The sequence below is a fragment of the Doryrhamphus excisus genome, chromosome 5 (genome assembly GCF_030265055.1).
Source record: "Doryrhamphus excisus isolate RoL2022-K1 chromosome 5, RoL_Dexc_1.0, whole genome shotgun sequence".
Classification (NCBI taxonomy): domain Eukaryota; kingdom Metazoa; phylum Chordata; class Actinopteri; order Syngnathiformes; family Syngnathidae; genus Doryrhamphus; species Doryrhamphus excisus.
The window spans coordinates 14,105,653-14,129,513 of record NC_080470.1 but is presented as its reverse complement, the minus strand read 5'-3'; the positions used below and the strand labels follow the sequence as shown (position 1 = coordinate 14,129,513).

At 38.1% G+C, this 23,861-nt stretch overlaps 1 protein-coding gene across 2 annotated transcripts; it reads right to left on the bottom strand.

Moving 5' to 3' along the window:
* Nucleotides 1-4,899: 4,899 nt before the first annotated feature.
* atcaya (ATCAY kinesin light chain interacting caytaxin a) lies at nucleotides 4,900-23,707 on the bottom strand. Of its 2 annotated transcripts, XM_058072577.1 has the most exons (13): nucleotides 23,288-23,707; nucleotides 21,611-21,709; nucleotides 15,310-15,359; nucleotides 14,974-15,222; nucleotides 14,734-14,907; nucleotides 14,556-14,658; nucleotides 14,353-14,484; nucleotides 10,720-10,806; nucleotides 10,448-10,546; nucleotides 10,344-10,379; nucleotides 10,178-10,237; nucleotides 7,519-7,577; nucleotides 4,900-5,395 (listed from the first exon to the last, which is right to left on the bottom strand). In XM_058072577.1, the coding sequence occupies exons 2-12, from the start codon at nucleotides 21,685-21,687 to the stop codon at nucleotides 7,544-7,546; spliced, it is 1,101 nt and encodes a 366-aa protein (XP_057928560.1). In that variant the 5' UTR covers nucleotides 21,688-21,709; nucleotides 23,288-23,707; the 3' UTR covers nucleotides 4,900-5,395; nucleotides 7,519-7,543. The 2 variants fall into 2 exon arrangements, with proteins under 2 accessions (XP_057928560.1, XP_057928561.1); XM_058072578.1 differs by lacking the exons at nucleotides 21,611-21,709; nucleotides 23,288-23,707 and adding an exon at nucleotides 19,000-19,550.
* Nucleotides 23,708-23,861: the final 154 nt, after the last annotated feature.

The following is a 23,861-nucleotide window of genomic DNA, read 5'->3' as shown; positions in this document are numbered from 1 at the left end:
TAATAAATAATAAATAATAAATACTTGGTGACGTCAATGACAGGACGAACAAAAATGTCTCAAGAACCCATATTCCGCAACAAACAGGAAGTCGACCATTTTGGTCGGCGGAGGTGATTTGGCACCAGTGTCGCCCCCTCCTGGTCAAAAAGTTAGAACTGTCATAACTCCCTTCCATGTAGTCAAATCATCCCTCCAGTTGGTGACTGTGTGTTTGTACACGACTCAGATGGCGCCCCCTGTTAGATAAATATCATGCATGTTAAATTCTCAGACACCCCAGTTGTTTTCAAACCAAGGATACTGGCGTAGAGTCACGCGTTTTTTATTTAATCTTGACTTTTTTCTCGTAAAATTGCTGATTTGATCATTTCTGCTGGGTTTCTACCCCCAACTATTTCAACTTTATTTGTGTAAATCTTCTTCTTGTAATGATGACTTTATTCCTGTAACATTAGAAGTAACGCAGCGTTCCCCCCCAAAAATACAGCTGACAATATCACAAATTTTTCTTTAGTATTACAACTTCATGCTACTAAAATCAGTATTTTAGATCAGATAGATTTTTGATCAGTAATCAACATTATGACCAGTATCTTGTTAGGTAAAATATTTTTCTCTTTGTTGACTTTTTCTTGTAAACTGACTATTTTAACATTTATTTCCTGGTTAAACTATATTTTGAGAATGTGCTGCACTGTGAAAACCTCTGCTATAAGCTTTAGAATATTCCTCACATGCTTACATATGATTTTCTTATGAGACAAAATTGGGCAGGTTTTCCCATCAGAATAATGCAAAAAATATTGTTATGAATGGGCATGCCAGCGGGAGATCTTCCCACCGTTGATGAACACACAGGAGGGGGGGGGGTACTGTTTTATTTTCTTATATTACCAAAGCAGATGCAATCATGGGTCACAACCACAACTGTGAACAATAAATGACCCGTTTTGTAGCCAACAATATTGCCCAAAATATCAAAATTCATCAGACTATGTTGTGCTTTTTGTTGAGGTGATGTTCACGTTGCCAAATGTACTGGGTTTGGTTACATGCAGACCTTGACAACTTTACACACAAAAGAGTCAAGCTGCAATTGTGTTGAAGGAGCGTCTACAAGGATCCCATTTATAGAAAATTATTGCAGATATTCGTAGAATTCTTGCTGGTTTAAGGTCGGAGCTTTAGGGCCATATTGAAAAACATCAGAGATTTTGAGAAAAAAGTGGAGCAAACCATAACTTGGTACAGTAAACCTCGGATATATCGGATTCAATTGTTCCCACTGGTTTTGTCCGATATAAGCGAAATCCGTTATATGCGTATACCGGGAAATGTCCGTTTTACGCATATATGGGATTTATATCCGGTATATGCTTAAATCGGATTTTATCCGTTATAAAAAGGCACTTCCTTGACTATGTTTCCAATGTACCTGGACGCGCAGGCAACGCTGCAAACGCTGCAAAAGACGTCATATAGCGGCCTGTCACGATTCGGCGAATCGGAGCGCCACGATGCGGCCATCCGATATATGCGAGGGAAATTTCATGGAAATGCATTGGAACGGGACTGGAGATTTTGTCCGAAATAGGCGAAATCCGTTATAAAAAATCCGATATATGCAATGAATTTTTATTGGAAATACATTACAGAAAAATCGGTTCTTTTTTATCTGTCCGTTGTGAGCAAATTTCCGATATATCCGAGTCCGATATATCCGAGGTTTACTGTATGTGAAGAAGTGGCTTGGGGTGCCATGCTGTCTCTCCAACATCAGCATCTCCAGCAAAGGAGTTCTTCAACTACCAAATCACGAGCCTCACTGAAGAGAACAAGTGCTCTAAAGTGAGACTACAGTTGACATTGAAGGACTCCGGAGATCAACGTCAGCCCTGAAGAACACAACATTGTGGGACATGTCCAGTTGAGAAGAGGAGGATTTGGCTTATAAACCAAGTTGGTGCAAAGCTTCAGCTTCACAAACGAAGAAAATGGTGGTAGAGGAGGTGAGCTAAGTAGGGACAATGTGGGAAGGCGTGGAGAAGAGATGGAAGCGAGAAACATCACTTTCATCACAAGAGCTCCATGTGATGTGCTACCACCACCCAAAACACCTTCACCAGTGGTATGGCGAGGAACCAACCTGCGCACCAAATTCAGCGACTGTCAAACATGTCTTGAGAAGTGGTCGGACCAGTCTCATTTAAGGTCGTTACACCTGGAGGCACAATCAGGTCCTCAAGAGTCTGGCAGAAGCCCTTAAGAGCAGGAGGACCACCATCAACCCCTTGCCCCTGGGAGCTGCCAATTCCATATCTGTGCCAACGTTTGTTCGAGAAGGACTGAAACAGCCTAACCACCCTGTTGGACAGCTAGCCATGGCCCGGGATTGGAAGATGCTAGTTGATGTTGGCTAGCAGCTGATTGTCCCCCCAGAGATGGCAACCACCACCCTTAGGCCAGACTTGATGCTATGGTCCCCTTCACTAAAAGTGGTCAATACTACAGTAAACCTCGGATATATCGGACTCGGATATATCGGAAATTCGCTCACAACGGACAGATAAAAAAGAACCAATTTTTCTGTAATGCTTTTCCAATAAAAATTCATTGCATATATCGGATTTTTTATAACGGATTTCGCCTATTTCGGACAAAATCTCCAGTCCCGTTCCAATGCATTTCCATGAAATTTCCCTCGCATATATCGGATGGCCGCATCGTGGCGCTCCGATTCGCCGAATCGTGACAGGCCGCTATACGACGTCATTTGCAGCGTTTGCAGCGTTGCCTGCGCGTCCAGGTACATTGGAAACATAGTCAAAGAAGTGCCTTTTTATAACGGATAAAATCCGATTTACGCATATACCGGATATAAATCCCATATATGCGTAAAACAGACATTTTCCGGTATACGCATATAACGGATTTCGCTTATATCGGACAAAACCAGTGGGAACAATTGAATCCGATATATCTAAGGTTTACTGTCGTTATTTGTTTTTATTCCTTTCTTCTTGTCCTTATCCAAGGGTGGGGAATGGGGGGACGACCCAATGGGCGGGGAAGTTGTTGTTCCCAGGTCGCCTTCATTTCCCCCCAACCTGTAGGCTCTACTCAGGATTGGGCATGGGACACCGACTCAGGCTTGATCACCCTGAGGCCCAAACACCCACCCATGAAAGGACGTTTTACAAACATTGAAAAGTCTAACTACTTAGCTCACCATTTAGCTTGTTATGCTAGCGTCGGCCAGCTGTTAGGTCCCTGCAGTGATCCTGGAGCCAGACTATGGGGGTGTTATTCATGTCTACAGGGCTCTAATAATGATAGAACTTGTACTGAGAAAGCCATAAACCGGTATGAAACACTTTATGTTTAGAATATGTCAATTGGAGAGGCTAACATGTTAGCTACCTAGCCTGCTAGTTATGCTAGCGGTAGCCGTCTGTTATGTCTCTGCAGGGATCCCATAGCATGAGTAGTGTAAAAGTGACTATGGGGGTGCTAATCATGTCTACAAGGCTCTAATAATGCTAAAACTTGTACTGAGAAAGCCATAAACCGGTATGAAACACTTTATGTTTAGAATATGTAAATGTAACAAGTTAGCTACCGAGCCTGCTATCTATGCTAGCGGGCAGCCGTCTGTTATGTCTCTGCAGGGATCCCATAGCATGAGTAGTGTAAAAGTGACTATGGGGGTGTTAATCATGTCTACAGGGCTCTAATAATGCTAAAACCCATATTTAGAAAAGCTTTAAACAGGTTTGAAACTCTTTCTTAAGGTTAGAACAAGTACATTGGAGAGTCTAACTTGTTAGCTTGCTAGCGCTTTGTGCCTTTATGTCCTTGCGGTGATCCCGTAACTTGACGTAATTGGGTAATTTGCATTATGTTTACAACTACATATGAACTTGATGCTTAGTTTGTTCATTAAAATTCATGTCCATCTTATTCATATCACATTGGCTATCATTTTTTTTAAATCAAAATAAGGTCATTTTAATATTTTATTTCTTATACAGTAAACCTTAGATATATCGGATTCAATTGTTCCCACTGGTTTTGTCCGATATAAGCGAAATCCGTTATATGCGTATACCGGAAAATGTTCGTTTTACGCATATATCGGATTTATATCCGGTATATGCGTAAATGGGATTTTATCCGTTATAAAAAGGCACTTCCTTGACTATGTTTCCAATGTACCTGGACGCGCAGGCAACGCTGCAAACGCTGCAAATGACGTCGTATAGCGGCCTGTCACGATTCGGCGAATCGGAGCGCCACGATGCGGCCATCCGATATATGCGAGGGAAATTTCATGGAAATGCATTGGAACGGGACTGGAGATTTTGTCCGAAATAGGCGAAATCCGTTGTAAAAAATCCGATATATGCAATGAATTTTTATTGGAAATGCATTACAGAAAAATCGGTTCTTTTTTATCTGTCCGTGAGTGAATTTCCGATATATCCGAGTCCGATATATCCGAGGTTTACTGTATTTTATTGCTTTGGAGTGTGGATGGAGTGCTCAGTTAGAACAAAAACTGCAACTCAACAAGTGCTTTCACTTTTAAGCCCCAAATACCAGAAAACTCCCCAGTGATGCTAGAAATAGTAGCTACATTTGTTGGTAGTCGCATACATCGGCGAGAGGGTTTGAAATGTCGATTTCAGATTTTGCGACATTTTGGCCAGGTTGGCAACACTGCAGTAATCCTGCGCTACAAAAACATTCAAGTTTTAACACTAACTCATATATCCCAGATATTCATTTAACCAATAACCAATAACCACGATAGATGAGGGGTTACTGTATTGCATATTGGTAAGAAAGCCAATATCAAGCATCCCGAATCATAAGCATGCTACAAAAATATCAAGGTAGGTTTGCACTGGTTCCCTTTTTTTATGAACGTCTCCCACGTAGGAAGATGTTTCTGCGTTTTACAGTCAATGAGAACAATGGCGACACGTGCTACATGTGAGAGATTAAAAGCAGTCTTAGTGCAAATGAATAAATCTCAAGGCATTACTTTTCCAACAGTATGGCGCTAAATAAGAACACTGCTATTTACATCAAAGTACATAAAGCCTCTTTCTCGACTGTCTGTCTTGCATCACACGTCTGTGGTTCCACCTGGCAACATTCCTTTGTGGAGTTTCCATCTTCCAAAGAGCAAAGGCTTCCAGTCTTCAGGTGTTCACCGGTAAGTTCCAAAGAAAGGCTTCTCTGCAAATGCTACAATGTGTGAACCCCTGTGGTGAAAGAGGGCAAAGATGAGCGTCTGCATGGTGACCAGACAAGGAAGCACGGGTAGAGAAGGTGGATTTGCCGCCTTGTTCAGCTTGAAATGAGTCAATTCGTGCTACTTGGGACACTGCAAAAAAAAAGAACATAAGAAAGAATGTTTATTGTTTTTATTCAACCTCCTGGAGTGTTTTTTCTTTCTGTTGACGTGCGTTCTAAAGATATAAGAACAGCTAAAAAGCAGTGTTGTTTTTCGTCAGTAACGACAATAACAAAACCATTTTGTTGACAAAGTTTTTCTTCATAATAAAAATGAGACATGACGAGCTAAACGTGGCTCTTTGATGACTAAAAGTCATGATGTGCTATATATATCACTATATTGACAGTTACTGTAGTACCCATTATGTCATTGTTTGGTCATATCACCTCGTACACGACCAAAAAAAAAATCATTAATTAATTTGAACAAATTAAATCAAATAAATAAATATATTTTAAAATTTTATAAAATGAAGTTTAATACAAAAATAAAAAAAAACTTAAATTAAATTAGGAAAGCAGGAAGAGAACAAATGTAACAGTTAGGGATTGTAAAAGAAAAAAAATAATTAATTAATTTGAGCAAATTAAATCAAATAAATAAATATATTTTAAAATTGTATAAAATAAAGTTTAAAACAAAAATAAATAAAACTTAAATTAAATTAGGAAAGCAGGAAGTGAACAAATGTAACAGTTAGGGATTGTAAAAGAAAAAAATTAATTAATTAATTTGAACAAATTAAATCAAATAAATAAATCGATTTTAAAATTTTATAAAATAAAGTTTAAAACAAAAATAAATAAAACTTAAATTATATTAGGAAAGCGGGAAATGAACAAATGTAACAGTTAGTGATTGTAAAAGAAAAAAATTATTAATTAATTTGAACAAATTAAATCAAATAAACAAATATATTTTAAAATTTTATAAAATAAAGTTTAAACAAAAATAAATAAAACTTAAATGATATTAGGAAAGCAGGAAGTAAACAAATGTAACTGTTAGTGATTGTAAAAGAAAAAAAAATATTAATTATTTTGAACAAATTAAATCAAATAAATAAATATATTTTAACCTTTTATAAAATAATGTTTAAAAAAATAAAATAAAACTTAAATTATATTAGGAAAGCAGGAAGTGAACAAATGTAACAGTTAGGGATTGTAAAAGAAAAAAAAATTAATTGAACAAATTAAGTCAAATAAATAAATATATTTAAAAATTTTATAAAATGAAGTTTAAAACAAAAATAAATAAAACTTAAATTATATTAGGAAAGCAGGAAGTGAACAAATGTAACAGTTAGTGATTGTAAAAGAAAAAAATTAATTAATTAATTAATTTGAACAAATTAAATCAAATAACTAAATATATTTTAACATTTTATAAAATATGTTTAAAAAAACTTAAATTATATTAGGAAAGCAGGAAGTGAACAAATGTAACAGTTAGTGATTGTAAAAGAAAAAAAATAATTAATTAATTTGAACAAATTAAATCAAATAAATAAATATATTAAAAAATTTATAAAATGAACTTTAAAACAAAAATAAATAAAACTTAAATTAAATTAGGAAAGCAGGAAGTGAACAAATGCAACAGTTAGGGATTGTAAAAGAAAAAAATAATTAATTAATTTGAACAAATTAAATCAAATAAATAAATATATTTTAACATTTTATAAAATATGTTTAAAAAAACTTAAATTATATTAGGAAAGCAGGAAGTGAATAAATGTAACAGTTAGTGATTGTAAAAGAAAAAAATAGGAAAGCAGGAAGTGAACAAATGTAACAGTTAGGGATTGTAAAAGAAAAAAAAAATTGAACAAATTAAATCAAATAAATAATTATATTTAAAAATTTTATAAAATTTTAAAGTTTAAAACAAAAATAAATAAAACTATTAGGGAACTGCTAGCCGGCTAGTAGCTAGCCAGCGTGCTGTGGCGGGTGGTCGCTACGCCATTAATGTAGTTCCTGAGCTTAAAAGTGTTAATAGCAATAATCCTGTGTCTGCCTTAAAACGGATACGTGCTGCACGTGCTGTGCTGCTGTTTACAATGCACTGGTCAGTGCTGAGTCTTTGTTATGACAATATTGGTTGTGTTGATGGTGCGCTTGTTCGTAAGCGAGCATGTAGTCGAAGAGAGCACGTTCTCATGCACTGAAAACCTTTGAGGTGGATAAAAGTAACAGTTTATTTACCTTGAGTTGGAGAGTTCCTCCCTTTTTATAATCCTTGCTCTACGATCGTTGACTTTGGCCTGGAATGAGAGTCATTAACAGTCATGGAAATGTTCAAAAAGTCCATCCAAATATCTATATTATGGATACCAGGGAAGTATCAGTAGCCACGTTTAGGAGTTTTTCTCTTTACGAAAACAATAGTATACATGGAAAGGAATATTCCAATCTCTTGCGTCTACATGCGCCACTATAATCAAACAGAATAGTCAATGGGGCATGCCCAGTAAAACGTAAACATCAACATCACGTGATACCGGCTTCCCCAAGTTTTTCTTTCACTTGTTGAAACTTAACTTAACTCGGTATTGACAGTTTTTTGTTGTTCCAGTCTTGAAATTTAGTTTGGATCAAAAACAAAGTTTCCGCAGCAGTCCAGTGCCGATTGCTGGCTTCCATTTTTAAAAGTGAAGAACGTCTGGATCTGCGTGTTACGTCATATCTGAGCATGCGCTGAAAGAACGCACCCGGGATCAATTTAAACAGGAAAAGATCAAATTCAATCTTGCTAATATTTTATAATTAAACTTAGGACATTTATTTTCTTTTTTAATAAAACTGGACTTGTGAATAAAGTATAGAGCGGTTTAGATCAGGGGTCTCAAACATGTGGCCCGTGAGCCAAATGTGGCCCGCAGGACACTAGTTTGAGGCCCCCGCCTTGATATGAAAGTTTAATGTTAGTGCGGCCCGCGCAAGTTTGATATGGATGCTGTATGGTATCATGTACCCAGAAAAAATTATTACGTTTGATTAATGTTCATGTTAAAGGTTAAATAACTGTTAATAGTTATCCTCCTTATCCGTGTGGAAGTGGTAAGTTTTTGGCTATTTAAGTTGAAAGGAAATAACTCGGAGGCTACCGTTTAGGTCGCTAGCTCTCTAGTTTGCGAGTTAGCATGTGTCTCAAGACCCTGCAGTTGCGCAATATGTTGTAAATAAAAAGAGTATAAATGTGACTATAGTCGTGTTTTGTCATGTCTACAGGGCTCTAATAATGCTTTGTTCATTTTAATATGAAAAAAATCATCCACCAACTAAGCTTTCTTAAGTTTTTATTATTCGCCGTTTTATTATTATTATTTTATTTATTTATTTATTACTGATTGATTGATTTAAATAAATAAAAAAATAAAAATATTATTATTTTATTGTATTTATTTATTTATTTATTTATGCATTTTTCCGTTTCAGCAAATAAACCGAATGCAATTGGAATATTTGTTTACATGCTATTTGCATGCTACACTCCTTCACATGTCATGTGTGATTTTCCCTTCCATGCGATGCTCAGCTTTAATCAAATGCACTTCTGCCACCTGGTGGCCGTTTTTAGAACTTAAAAGTATGGATGTCCCAATCAGGTTTTTTCTGCCCGAGTCCGAAACATTTGATTTAGAGTATCAGCTGAGTCACGATCTGGTACTTATGTGAGGGGAGCCGGATCTCGGTGAGCTGTTCCTTTCAAGGAGCCGTTCAAGAAACTGGCTTATTTGGCTCGTTTTTATATTTATGAAGTTTTAAGAAGCCAGTCTGGCCTTAACTCGTTTTATCATGGAAATAATCGCTGGGAGGAATGAATTTAAATATCCCACCAATATGAGTTTGAATCATTCTGAAATACTGATTATAACCTTTTAAAGTCTGATCTGTATTGTAAATATTATATATAGGGTGGTGCTATACTATAACACGCTGCTTTAACAGTGACGCCACTGCTTTGAACTACCCATTGTTCAATCACCAGCGGTACGGTTCAAAAGAACCGATTCGTTCGTGAACGTCACAAGTGAAGCGCCGAAGAACGGGAGTCTGAGGCGGGGTGTCGAACTCGGGAGCAAACTTTATTCTCTTGTGAGGAGAGGGGGGAGTGTGCAAACTACCCCCCCCCCCCCCCCCATCAATAGTTGCAGCAAACTGTAGAGTTGTGTTTGTGAGGGATAACAATATCGCACATGCATTAATTACGCTCAACTCATTTCATCTAATTGATGAAATAAATGAGCTTCCACCATTGATTTTTTTTTACAAAAAAAATCTCAAATTTCATATAATTGGGCCCCCTAAAATGTTTATTTTTTATTTTTTTTATTTTTTTTTACAAAAATTTCATATAATAGGGTAGGCTAATAAGCAAGCCAATAAGCAGGCTAATACTAGCCTATAATCAGAGGAAGAATAATGATGATAGTAATAATAATAAATTATAATTATTTTTAATAATTATAATAATATTATATGAATTTTTATAATTATTTTATGAATTATAATGAATAATATAATAATGATTATTACATAATTGATGACTGGACAGAATGGTTGCAGAGCTTGAGCAGCGGTTTTGCAGTGTAGATTGTGTGTACTTGTGTACATTTAATGGTGACCTAAAATAACTGAGTATCTCTACTAAATCCGTCCAAAAGTGGGAAAGTTATATCCCGGTTAATGTTCGTTATTTATTTTTATTTTTTGGATTTTTTGAATGTTTACTACATTCATTCATTCATTCGTTCGTTCGCTCAGAACCTAGTTCAGTTGTTTGGCTCAATAGGATCAATACCAAAAATGACAGCACTGATGCCCCCCCATCAGTAGCTATGAGGGAACCTTAGACCAGTACCTTTCGGATTTGTTGATTGGTTCCTGTGAGACTGACTGCTGCTTCTGCTCTTGTGCCATCCTACACACACAAACATAGATGGAACATGAATGACCTGCATTTTTTTTTTTTTAGCAGAAATCAATCAAATAAAGTCCAACAAAGTAACTAAGAACTAAGAGTTCACCTTTCCTTCCTGGCTGTAATCCTCTCCTCATCAAAGCTGGAAAGAATAAGAGCCGTTTATTTACATTTGGGAACGCTGTCCACCTTGTGGTGACAAGCACTTACTGCACTACACATTCAGGGACGTGGACGTGCTCCATCGGGACCAACTGGGCCAGTTCATCCAGGCTGTGGACGTACTGGATCTTATTCATGAACTTCACACTGGAGACGGCAACAGGAGAAGAGTCAGGCAGTGAGGAAGTCATACACCAACGTCTTCATGTCCCATCAACCCCGGCCTGATTGGAGCATTTTGACATACTTTTGTTTCATGAAAAACCCCTTTTGGGTCTGACTGGTTAGAGTTGTCCACCAAGGTAGTTTTCGTGCCTCACCTGATGAAGGGCCTGGATATCGCCAGGACCGTTCGTATGAACCAAGTAGGATGAGCAATGACCAGAGACTTCAAGTTCTTCCTCAATCTGGAAACACAAGACAGAAGTACATGCACTGCCATAAATGCTTACATACTGATACAGGGGTGGGCAAACTACGGCCCGGGGGCCACATCCGGCCCGCCAAGTGCTTGAATACGGCCCGCCTGTTCTTTCCAAAGTATTTCATTTAAACTCAACATACAACCTGGCATCATGGCTTGAGCCAACCTTTTGATAGTTGAAGTAGCTGTTTTATCAATTTTGTTATTTGATGTGGTCTGATGTTTACAAAATGCTCCTAAAAAAAGGGACACAAGCACATAATAATAATAATAAATATAAAAAATATATATTTTCCAATAATATTAAATAAATAATAATTATATTAATAATACAATCAATAAAATATTATTAATTATTACCATTAATAATATTAATTAATAATAATATTACATTAAAAATAATTATTAATATTAATGAGATTAATTAATAATAGTACTAAATAAAAATAATTATTAAATAACAATAATAATGATTATTATTATTATACATTTAATTTCTAACACACTTTATATCAAATAAATAATTTCAAAGTGCACATATAGCAGATTGCATGACACTTTTACATGTAAAACGTGTGTGAAATATACGTGTAAAAATTGACCGTTACGTGTAAAATATTATAGTCTGGCCCCCCCATCAATGTTGTTAAATCAATGCGGCCAACAAGTCAAAAAGTTTGTCCACCCCTGTACTAATACATACGTGAAACAACATCATTTTACAAGCATGTATAATCCGCAAAGCATGCTGGGTAGCGTCAACAGATTAGAAGACCATTTGTGACCTCGGCCATGTTTCAAAAATATAATTCAACAAGAAAAAAAAATTGAAGATAATGTTGGAAAAATATGAGATATTGGCTATTGATATTGGCACATGAAAACAAACAACAAAGTTAGCATTTTTGGAAATGTGAAGCTTACAATGTCAAAACACAGCATGATGGGAAAAAAGTCATAATTCTGACAAGAAATTTGACAAGAAGAACCTTTAAATAGTTGAAAAAATAATAACAAAAAAGGTGTCATTTTATGTTAAATAAAGTCCAAATATTAGAACAAAAAAAGCTGACTTCTAACCAGAAAGAAAGTCGCAATTTTACGGGAATAAACTTAAGAACATTATGAGCTCATTTAGTAGAACAATAGTAGTAGTAGTACAAATACTGTCCTGCAGAAAATAATACTGTATTAGAGAAACAACGTAAACTAATTTTTGGAAAATGACGCTGGGGCAAAAGTTATAACAATACCATTATAATATAATAGCCAAAATATTATATAAGTCAAGTGAACATGACTAGAATGCATTTTACAAGATGAAGGTTTAAATAGTTTTATAAAATATAAAAAAGGAATAAAGTTAAAAAAAAAATATATATATATATATATGCATATATATATAATATATATATATATATATATATATATAAAGAAAATGTACAAAATTATTTTAAAAAAGTTTAAATATTTGGAAATGAAAAAAAAAACACCAACAGCAAAAATGGGAAGGAAACAGCAAATGTGATAATAGACCATAATAAACCTTTTCACAAAAAGAAAAAAAATCCCAATTTGACAAAATTGTCCTGTTAAGAGAAACAAACGGAACAAAATCAATTCTAAAGTCCAAATCTTCCGGAATTACAGTCAATATTACAAAAAAAAATGTTCCATTTAGTTGGAATATTTGGAAAATTACAAAACTAAATTGGGGGTAAAAAAAAAAACTTTTAACAATTTTATGTTAAATAAAGTCCAAATATTAGTACAAAAAAAGCTGACTTCTAACCAGAAAGAAAGTCACAATTTTACGGGAATAAACTTACCAACATTATGAGCTCATTTAGTAGAACAATAGTAGTAGTAGTACAAATACTGTCCTGCAGAAAATAATACTGATATTTTAATAATACAACGTAAACTAATTTTTGGAAAATGACGCTGGGGCAAAAGTTATAACAATACCATTATAATATAATAGCCAAAATATTATATAAGTCAAGTGAACATGACTAGAATACATTTTACAAGATGAAGGTTTAAATAGTTTTATAAAATATAAAAAAGGAATAAAGTAAAAAAAAGAAAATATATGTATATGTATATATATATATATAATAATAAAAAAAATATATATATATAATATATATATATAAAGAAAATGTACAAAAGTATTTTTAAATAAGTTTAAATATTTGAAATGAAAAAAACCCAACAACAGCAAAAATGGGAAGGAAACAGCAAATGTGATGATAGACCAGGGGTGGACAAACTTTTGGACTCGTGGGCCGCATTGAGTTCACAAAACTGTGCGGGGGGCCAGAATATATTTTTTCTAACACACACACTATTTTATGCTTATCATTATAACAGTCCACCTTTAATTATTTGTCAAATTTTATTTATTTATTATATATTATAATGATTAATTATATTATATATATATTAATTTTATTATTATATATATTATATTTAATATATTATATTTTATATATTTATTATTAATTAATTTAATTTATTTATTTGTATATATGTATATTTGTATATATATTTGTATTTGCTTATAATTCTAACAGTCCACCTTGAATTATTTGTCTAATTTTATTTATTATATTATATTATATATTGTATTTAATCTACATATTATATATATATATAATTTATTATATATATATTATAATTATATTATTAATTACATTATATATTAATTATATTATATTTTTATATATTTATTATTTATTTTATTCATTTACTTATTTGTATAATTTTATCTGTAAACGTGTCAGATTATTAGCTATATGTTTTAAATATGTTCCATATATCCCTTTTTTCCAGAGCATTTTAAACATCAGACCACATCAAACTACAAACTTTAATTTTACATTTTTATTATTATTTTTTTTTATTATTTTTATTTTATTTTTTTTTTACTGAATAAGACATCCGACTTGCAAGTCATGTTGCCAGCATGTACGTATGTTAAAAGTTAGAAAGCAACTGGCGGGCCGGATTCAAACGCTTTAAACACCAAACCACATCAAACAACAAACTTGAATTTTACATTAAAAAAAAATAATTCGTTAATTATTTTTATTTTTATTATTATTAATTTTTTTGACTGAATAAGACATCCAACTTGCAAGTCATGTTGCCAGCATGTATGTTAAAAGTTAGAAAGCAACTGGCGGGCTGGATTCAAACGCTTAGTGGGCCGCATGTGGCCCCCGGGCCGTAGTTTGCCCACCCCTGTGATAGACCATAATAAACCTTTTTCACAAAAAGAAAAAAAGTCCCAATTTGACAAAATTGTCCTGTTAAGAGAAACAAACGGAACAAAATCAATTCTAAAGTCCAAATCTTCCGGAATTACAGTCAATATTACAAAAAGAAAATGTTCCATTTAGTTGGAATATTTGGAAAATTAAAAAAATAAATTGGGGGTAAAAAAAAAAACATGAAACGCTTCAATTTTCAGGATGTTGCCGTCGTGGGAACGGCCTTTGGACCATTCTTCTACCATTCTCACCTTCTGTCGATCATCTGGTAGCATTTCTTCAGCCAGCTAATGCCGGGCATCTTACTCCTGGGCGTGGCTCCGTTCATGTAGATGATCAGGTAGTCTTCGGCGACCAGCATCTCCAGGCTGCTCACCACGTACCTGGAGGAGCAGGAGCGTGTCAGCTGCTGTGGTGGGGGGGAGATGGTCACACAGGAACTCAATGGACTCACAGGAAGAGGTTTTCCATGATGTAGTGGTAGTCTGGAATGCTGCTGTCAGGCAGGTAGCTGGCAGAGAACACAATGATGGCGTTGAGGCCCTCACCAAAGTAACCTGAGGGGGGGATTAGGATCGGCGTAAAGGTGATTTTGTTGCTAAATGTTGGTACACGACGTGACCGTACACGACCTCCATGTGTGATGACTCTCTGGTACGGTCGGATGATCTGCATGTCGATGCGGTGCTCCTGTTCCCCAATGATCACCGTCCTCCACAGGCGGGAGTTGTTGGTGTTTCCCTCCTTGTCCACGACCCCTGAGCCGCCGGTCGGACCTGCCTTAGCCGATGCCACCGGGGCATCATCTGGAGCGACGGGGGTGTTGTTACGTCATAAGAGTTGAAATTACAAGACATAGTGGGACGCCCTACCTTCCCATTCCAGATCGTTGCCATTGGTGATGAACTCCAGCGAGTCTGTCTCATCCGGAGTGTCCATGTCGTCTACGTTGATGTCCAGGTCATCGGGTGTATCCAGGAAGTCATCAGACAGCAGAGAACCCTCGCTTTTATCCAGGGACAGGTTCATCTCCGGGGCAACCAGCGTACGCCTTTTACGGTGCGAGGACGACACTCCTGCGCCTCCCCCAGGTGGGCTCACCTTCAAGGATCCGGGAGGGGCTTCCAAGCAAAGAGAGGAGCCAATAATGAGGAGGAGTGCTTTGACGAAGCAATGAATGAATCAATGAGTTGCCACCGTTTACTCACAAACTCTGTTGTCCGTGAGGCCGTCCATTTCTCCATACTCTGGTAGAAGCCTGGCAGAAAACATTCATCACGTTAGATTCACAGGTCCACCCATCCATCAGTTTTCTTACACTTATCTTCCGCAGTCACTACCCAAAGCACATGACCATAGGTTAGGGTAGGATCACAGATTGATCGGGTATTTACAGATCCATCCATCCAACGCGACCATCAACGGATGGATGGATGGATGATCCCTGGCAACTTCGTCCAGCTCCTGCTGGCGGATCCCAAGGGGTTACCCGACCAGTTGAGAGATACTGTCTCTCCAACGTGTCCTGGGTCTTCCCCGAGGCCTCCTACCAGTCGGACGTGTCCTCCCCCAGGGAAGTGTCCGAACCAGATACCCAGACTTGGCTTCTTTCATTGTGGAGGAGCAGTGGTTCTACTTTGTGTTCTTGCTGGATGACAGTGTTTGTTGCCTTATCTCGAAGGGGGAGCCCTAAAAACTCAAAACTGCTTGTACCCACGATCTTGTCCTTTCAGTCACGACCCAAAGTATTGATCGGGTATTTACAGATCCATCCATCCATCCAACCTGACCATCAACGGATGGATTGGATGGATGATCCCTGGCAACTTCGTCCAGCTCCTGCTGGCGGATCCCAAGGGGTTACCCGACCAGTTGAGAGACACTGTCTCTCCAACGTGTCCTGGGTCGTCCCTGAATCCTCCTACCAGTCGGACGTGTTCTCCCACAGGGAGGTGTCCGGACCAGATACCCAGACTTGGCTTCTTTCATTGTGGAGGAGCAGTGGTTCTACTTTGTGTTCTTGCTGGATGACAGTGCTTCTCGCCTTATCTCGAAGGGGGAGCCCAGGCACCCTAAAAACTCAAAACTGCTTGTACCCACAATCTTGTCCTTTCAGTCACGACCCAAAGCACATGACCATAGGTTAGGGTAGGATTGCAGATTGATCGGGTTTGTACAGATCCATCCATCCATCCAACTCGACCATCCATCCAACCTGACCATCAACGGATGGATTGGATGGACGATCCCTGGCTACTTCGTCCAGCTCCTGCTGGCGGATCCCAAGGCGTTACCCGACCAGTTCTGAGACGTAGTCTCCCCAACGTGTCCTAGGTCTTCCGATTCACAGATATTTGGTCCAAAAAGATACTAGGGGCCCTGATGTATCATTCTTATTAATGCCCATGTTTTTGTCCTCTAACTCCTCTTACATTTTCAACTTATTCAAACCAATCCAATATCAAATTGTTCAGCTCATACGGGAATCTATTCATTCATTAATTGTGTAAGTCAGGGGTCTCAAACTCAATTTACCTGGGGGCCACTGGAGCTAGGGTCTGGGTGAGGCTGGGCCACATCAGGTTTTTCAAAAAAAAAAAAAAAAATATATATAAACTTTTTCAGTTTTGGTTCCGATTTTCTACAATAAAAGCTCTGATAAAACATTCCACTGTTCTCAAATATCTTAATTTTTATATTTCAGCACAAAATAAGATGAAAAATAAATAAACAAATCAAGAATAAAGAAAATCAATCAATCAGTAATAAATAAATAAATATAATAATAATAATAAAACAGCAAATAATAAAAAATTAAGAAACCACATATAGTTGGTGGGTAGACAAATGTTTTTTTTTCAGATTAAAATGAACAAAGCATTATTAGAGCCCTGTAGACATGACAAAACACGACTATAGTCACATTTATACTCTTTTTATTTACAACATATTGCGCAACTGCAGGGTCTTGAGACACATGCTAACTCGCAAACAACAGAGCTAGCCACCTAAACGGTAGCCTTCAAGTTATTTCCTTAAAATTAAATATCCAAAAACTTACCACTTCCACACGGATAGGGAGGATAACTATTAACAGTTATTTAAGCTTTAACATGAACATTAATCAAACGTAATCATTTTTTCTGGGTACATGATACCATACAGCATCCATATCAAACTTGCCCGAGCCGCACTAACATTAAACTTTCATATCAAGACGGGGGCCTCAAACTAGTGTCCTGCGGGCCACATTTGGCGCGCGGGCCGGGTGTTTGAGACCCCTGGTGTAAGTGAACTGTTAATTTTTTTTCATGATCTGTGTGGAGTTGGTGATTCATGCAAACATCCAGTGATGGCAAACACAAATAATCCCAACACTAGCCTGCACAGCGCTGTCTTGTCAAATGCACCGCGTGCGTTACGAAACAAGTGTACCGAGTAACTTTAGATACAAACCCAAATAGAGGCAAGCTGAGGAAAATCGAATAAAGTGGAGGCAGTGATCAACGCCACACAAACCATTTTCAATTTCCTCGTTTCTCTCAAAATGTAACAATTTCACTCCCATTTAAACCATTCCAAAGTCAAAATGCACAACTCGATCAGGACATTTAGACACATCCTGGTGTATTGCCCTTCCATGCTATGTGTTAGCATGCTAACAGTTAGCGTAGTAACATTTTCTGTGTATTAGTGTTTACGTACGCAGACACTGCATGCTAATGTCAGCATGCAAAACACCTAGCCTGGCAGCGCTATGTTAGCAGAGTAACATTTTTAGCCATTTTCATACAGTTCTTGCTATTGTTCTCAGTGTTAGCATCTTAACATTACCATGTTAGCATTGCTAGCATGTAAACATTCAAGTTTCACTGATTCCTGGTGTTTTTCCCTATCACGCTACGTGTTAGCATCTTAGCAGTTAACCTGCTAACATTAACATAGTTATATATTTTTGCCATTGTTATGAGTATTTACATATGTGGACACTTATCACCATTGCATGTCAACATTAGCATGCTAACATTAGCATAGTAGCATTTCTAGCTGTTTTTATAAGTAGAACACTGTCTTAATGTTAGCATTGCTAGCATGCTAACATTCGGTAGCCTCGAAGACTGGAGTTTGACTGACTTTATACTTGAAATGTGTTGAATGAGGGCTTAATCGTGGATCGTGTCGTGAGTGAACAACGGCAAATGAAGAGAGGAGTGAAGGATCAAATCTAATGAAATGATTACAGTCACTGTTATTGCAAATGTTGATCTGACATCGGAGATTAATGTAGGGAGCAGGGATCTACAGCATAGCCCTTCGACTTTATTTATAAAAAATAAAAATATTTGCCCCCATTAGCGTGTGCAGGTGTACCTAATGTTATGGCCCATGCCTGTGTAATGTTTGGGATAATGGCCTCTGGATTGATGCAATTAGTCTAATGTCAAGTGGAGCATTTCAAGCTATGCTTTTGCCACTAATCCGATTGAGCAGTAAAAATGGCAGCAAGAGAAGAAGAGGGTGACGATGGTAATCAAATTCTCACGGGGGACAGATGAAGATTACATGGCTGCCAAGCAGGAGGAAGGAGAAGAAGGTAGGTCAAACAACAGTCAAAATGACCACTACTATATGACGGAATTCTCAGGATGCATGCAAGCGAGCTGCTCTGCAGATGAGCTGGTCTTAGCTCACCAATGCTTCATCATCCCCTCTGCAGGAGGAGACTGTGTGTCCTCCTCAAAGTCCCGCAAGGACACCCCGCAACAGTAAACAGCCAAGGAAAACAATCCCTGGGTGGCAATAGACGCATGAGAGGATTTTCTCTTCAACAAAAACAACATAATCCCTTTTTTGTTTTAGTCTGCATTCCGAGCCTCAATATCAGCAGTACCGCTTACCTTCCAGAAGGTACTTCACACACTTTTATCTTCAGGATGTGTGTTCATCTTGCCTCTATCGGACTGAGAATGAGCATCTCTCAGAGGCCTCAAGGTGATCCCTGCTTCCCGTTCTCTCCTCCACTAAAACCCGACACCATTTTAATGACGACGCTGTGTTTTGGATGGGTGGCTGCTGCTGCTGCGTCACATGACCAGGCCCACCATTCACAAAAGAGAGAGTCGTACCTGCTCGCTGCTTGCCGAAGAGGACCAGGAGGAGGAGGGAGCATTTCTGCTCTTTTTTCCAGTCCACCAAGCTATTCAACACCCAATTCAACACCCAATCCCAGGGCACATATAGACAAACAACCATTCACACTCACATTCATACCTATGGATAAATTGGAGTGGCTAATTAACCTAGCATGTTTTTGGAATGTGGGAGGAAATGGGAGTACCCGGAGAAAACCCACGCATGCACGGGGAGAACATGCAAACTCCACACAGCGATGGCCGAGTGTGGAATTGAACTTGGGTCTCCTAGCTGTGAGGCCTGTGTGCTAACCACTCGGCCTCTATCATGATTTTTGTAATGAAATCATCCAGTTTTGTGGCCAAAAAGTTTGCATATGTAAGACAATTGTACGCATTTTTTTGCCCCAAACAAAACATTTTCAAGCATACAAATGGTTAAAAAGGGTTTGACATAGTATTCTAAACTGGTCACTTGGTTTTAGTGATATTACTGTAATGTTGGGTGAGACACACAAGCACCAGACTTGATCACTGGAACAGGATTTTATTGCTGGTTTGAATGACTAGGCACAACAGCCCCTAACAAAAACACAGGCATTTGTTGTGGCCTGAACCAGGCCGAAACTCAACTCTGAACCCCTGACGTCACTTCTTCACCGCGTCACCGCTCCCACTGAACACATTTTTCCCGGTATTATATCTATTAAATTGGGTAGGAGTGCAAAGGTCACTGTAGGGGTGTTATTTCATGTGTAGAGGGCTCTAACAAGATTCAAGTTTCAGTGACACACAGGTACTCAACGAAGACTCAAGCTTCACTGACTTATGAGTGCTTGACAAATACTCCAGTTTTACTGACTCATGGTTGTTTGACAAATCCAGGTTTACTGATTCATGGGTGCATGACAAATACTCCAGTTTTACTGACTCATGAGTTGACAAAGACTCAAGTTTCACTGAATCACGGATGCTTGTCAAAGACTAACGTTTTACTGACTCATGGGTGCTTGACAAATACTCCAGTTTTACTGATTCATGGTTGTTTGACAAATCCAGTTTTACTGATTCATGGGTGCTTAACAAATACTCCAGTTTTACTGACTCATGGATTCGGAACAAAGATTCGAGTTTCAGTGACACACTGGTACTCAACGAAGGCTCAAGCTTCACTGACTTATGGGTGCTTGACAAATACTCCAGTTTTACTGACTCATGGTTGTTTGACAAATCCAGGTTTACTGATTCATGGGTGCTTGACAAATACTCCAGTTTTACTGACTCATGGGTTGACAAAGACTCAAGTTTCACTGAATCACGGATGCTTGTCAAAGACTCAAGTTTCACAGAATCATGGATTCGGAACAAAGATTCGAGTTTCAGTGACACTCAGGTACTCAACAAAGACTCAAGCTTCACTGACTCATGGTAGCTTGACAAATCCAGTTTTACTGATTCATGGGTGCTTGACAAATACTCCAGTTTTACTGACTCATGGTTTGACAAAGACTCAAGTTTCACTGAATTACGGATGCTTGTCAAAGATTAACGTTTTACTGACTCATGGGTGCTTGACAAATACTCCAGTTTTACTGACTCGTGGATTCGGAACAAAGATTCGAGTTTCAGTGACACACAGGTACTCAACAAAGACTCAAGCTTCACTGACTTATGGGTGCTTGACAAATACTCCAGTTTTACTGACTCATGGTAGCTTGACAAATCCAGTTTTACTGATTCATAGGTGCTTGACAAATACTCCAGTTTTACTGACTCGTGGATTCGGAACAAAGAGTCGGTTTCAGTGACACACAGGTACTCAACGAAGACTCAAGCTTCACTGACTTATGGGTGCTTGACAAATACTCCAGTTTTACTGACTCATGGTTGTTTGACAAATCCAGTTTTACTGATTCATGGATACTTGACAAATACCCCAGTTTTATTGACTGATGAGTGCTTGACAAATCCAGTTTTACTGATTCATGGGTGCTTGACAAATACTCCAGTTTTACTGACTCATGGGTAGACAAAGACTCAAGTTTCACTGAATCACGGATGCTTGTCAAAGATTAACGTTTTACTGACTCATGGGTGCTTGACAAATACTCCAGTTTACTGACTCATGGTTGTTTGACAAATCCAGTTTTACTGATTCATGGATTCAGAACAAAGATTCGAGTTTCAGTGACACACAGGTACTCAACGAAGACTCAAGCTTCACCGACTTATGGGTGCTTGACTCGGGCATCACTAAATCAAATCTTGAACATATGATTTGTCTTTTGTGCACTTTGTGGACTGTGGGAAAAAGCCAGAGTCTAAGGAATGCTGGATAAAAGTTACGAAAGGGAAAGGAAAAGTAAAAGTATCTCACCGGGGGAAGTCTTCATCCTGCCACTCGTCCTTTACTTCCATGTTCTCCATCCTTAGAGTTGCTTCGGTGGTGCCCATCCCTCAGAGAGGAGAGCGGGGGCTGACATGTGAAGGCACACATTAATGTCAAAAACATGTACAAGAAAAAAACAGCCACAAAGATATGAAAAACTAGTCCGAGAGGGAAACTTTGCCTTCGAACTCAATCCTCACTGCTCTTCACGGTCACATTTAGGGGCGTGAAACTTTTGTGGGTCACATGCTTTTAACCCCGCTGCCCGCAGTGAGAGGCATGTGATGTGATGAACTACATTTCGGTGAACTCAAGTCAAAAATTAAACAAACCCACCAGGTGGAAGTCAAGAGAACATTGTTGAAGATATACCGGTGTGAAAAAGCCCTTCCTGATTTCTTCTTTTTTTGCATATTTGTCACACTTAAGTGAAAAAATGTAACAATATTTGTACATTTTGTATTATTTACAAATGTAAATATTAGCTAATGACAACACAACCCAGCACAACTTGCAGTTTTTAAATACATTTTTTATTATTAAGGAAGAAAAAAAATCCAAAGCTAGATGGCTCCATGTGAAAAAGTGAAACATAACTTTACGACGAATTTAGATCTATCAGTGTGGATAAAGCCATTACAAAAGCTTTGGGACTCCAACCAACCACAGTGAGAGTCATTATCCACAAATGGCCAAAACGTGGAACAGTGGTGAACCTTCCCAGGAGCGTACCGGCCAACCGAACTGACCCCAAGAGCGCAGCCACGACTCATCAGAGAGGTCACAAAAGACCCCACAAGTGCCGGCCTCACTTGCTTCAGTTAAGGTCAGTGTTCATGACTCCGCCGTAAGAAAGACACTGGGCAAAAACGGCCTGCATGGCAGAGTTCGAAGACCAAAAGCATTGCTGAACAAAAAGAACATTAAGGCTGGTCTCCATTTGGCCAGAAAACATCTTGATGATCCCCAAGACCAACCATCCATCCATCTTCTACGCCAGGGGTGGGCAAACTACGGCCCGGGGGCCACATGCGGCCCACCAAGCGTTTGAATCCGGCCCGCCAGTTGCTTTCTAAGTAACTTCAACTTTTAACATACAAACTGGCAACATGACTTGCAAGTCGGATGTCTGATTTAGTCAAAAATAAACAACAAAACTGTAAAATTAAATGACATAGTTTGATGTGGTGTGATGTTTAAAGTGCTCCTAAAAAAGGGAAATGAGAACATACAACTGATATAGGATAACACTTTTACAGATAAAATTAGACAAATAATTCAAGGAAAATGATAAGCATAAAATAGTGTGTGTGTGCTAAATACGTATATGTTCTGGCCCCCCAGACAATTTTGTTAACTCAATGCGGCCCTCGAGTCCAAATATTTGCCCACCCCTGTTCTACGCTTATCCATGCTTGAAATGAGCCCAGTTTGTGTTATCTTTCTTGAATATTGCTCATGCCTAAAATAAATATTCCATAATTCCAATTGCATAATTTATGCAATTTATGTCCAGTGGCAGCACGTAAAAGAAGCATCATATCATTATTGGTATATAGGGTTATCGGTACCAAAGCATATATCGAGCATCTCTTGGCCCACACTTTGCATTCCTGGGCCAAACCAACGCAGCATCGATCCATATGCAGTAAACATGGTACTCACATGAGATGCTGGAGATCCCCTTCAAAACCTCTCGATGCTCCGATGCTCCTCGCTCACAGGAGCAAAGATTTGTGTCAAATTCATAGGTCTCCTCTCCTCTTCTCTGGCCTTCATTGACATGCACAGACGCACAGGCGAGCAGTGTCCTCAATGTCAGACGCTAGCCAGCAGCAGGTGCTTGAGGACAGGGGGCACCTCTGTGCCGGGAAGTCCTCCTCCTCGCCTCCGTTGTTGGGCAAAGCCTGCTGATGTCTTCAATCAGAATGTATCTTCATCGTGTGCAGATATTCATTTTTTTCCTCATCCCCCCGCTTCAAGTTCGATTTTTCCTTATTTAATCCTGTAGTAACTTGGGTAAAAGAAGCACTGATCGCTGCAGTTGTTTCCTGGCAACAGCATCCTTTTCTTCCCTCCCATTCACGTCCAACCCCCCCGCTCACATTCATTATTCACCTCCTTACTTCACGTGGTTCACTCAGCCAATCAGAAAAGCCCTGGCCCAAATGCAGCTCCATGTAGAAGTTATATACACTTACACTATACAGTGTTTTCGTAACATTTTGAATACCACGCC

Excerpts from the sequence above, each read along its gene's own strand:
- atcaya (XM_058072577.1), bottom strand. The coding sequence starts at position 21,687 with ATGGGCACCACCGAAGCAACTCTAAGGATGGAGAACATGGAAGTAAAG. Across the intron at positions 10,807-14,352 it reads TACCAGATGATCGACAGAAG|ATTGAGGAAGAACTTGAAGT; the intron begins GTGAGAATGGTA and ends TTGTGTTTCCAG. Across the intron at positions 10,238-10,343 it reads ATTACAGCCAGGAAGGAAAG|GATGGCACAAGAGCAGAAGC; the intron begins GTGAACTCTTAG and ends TTGTGTGTGTAG.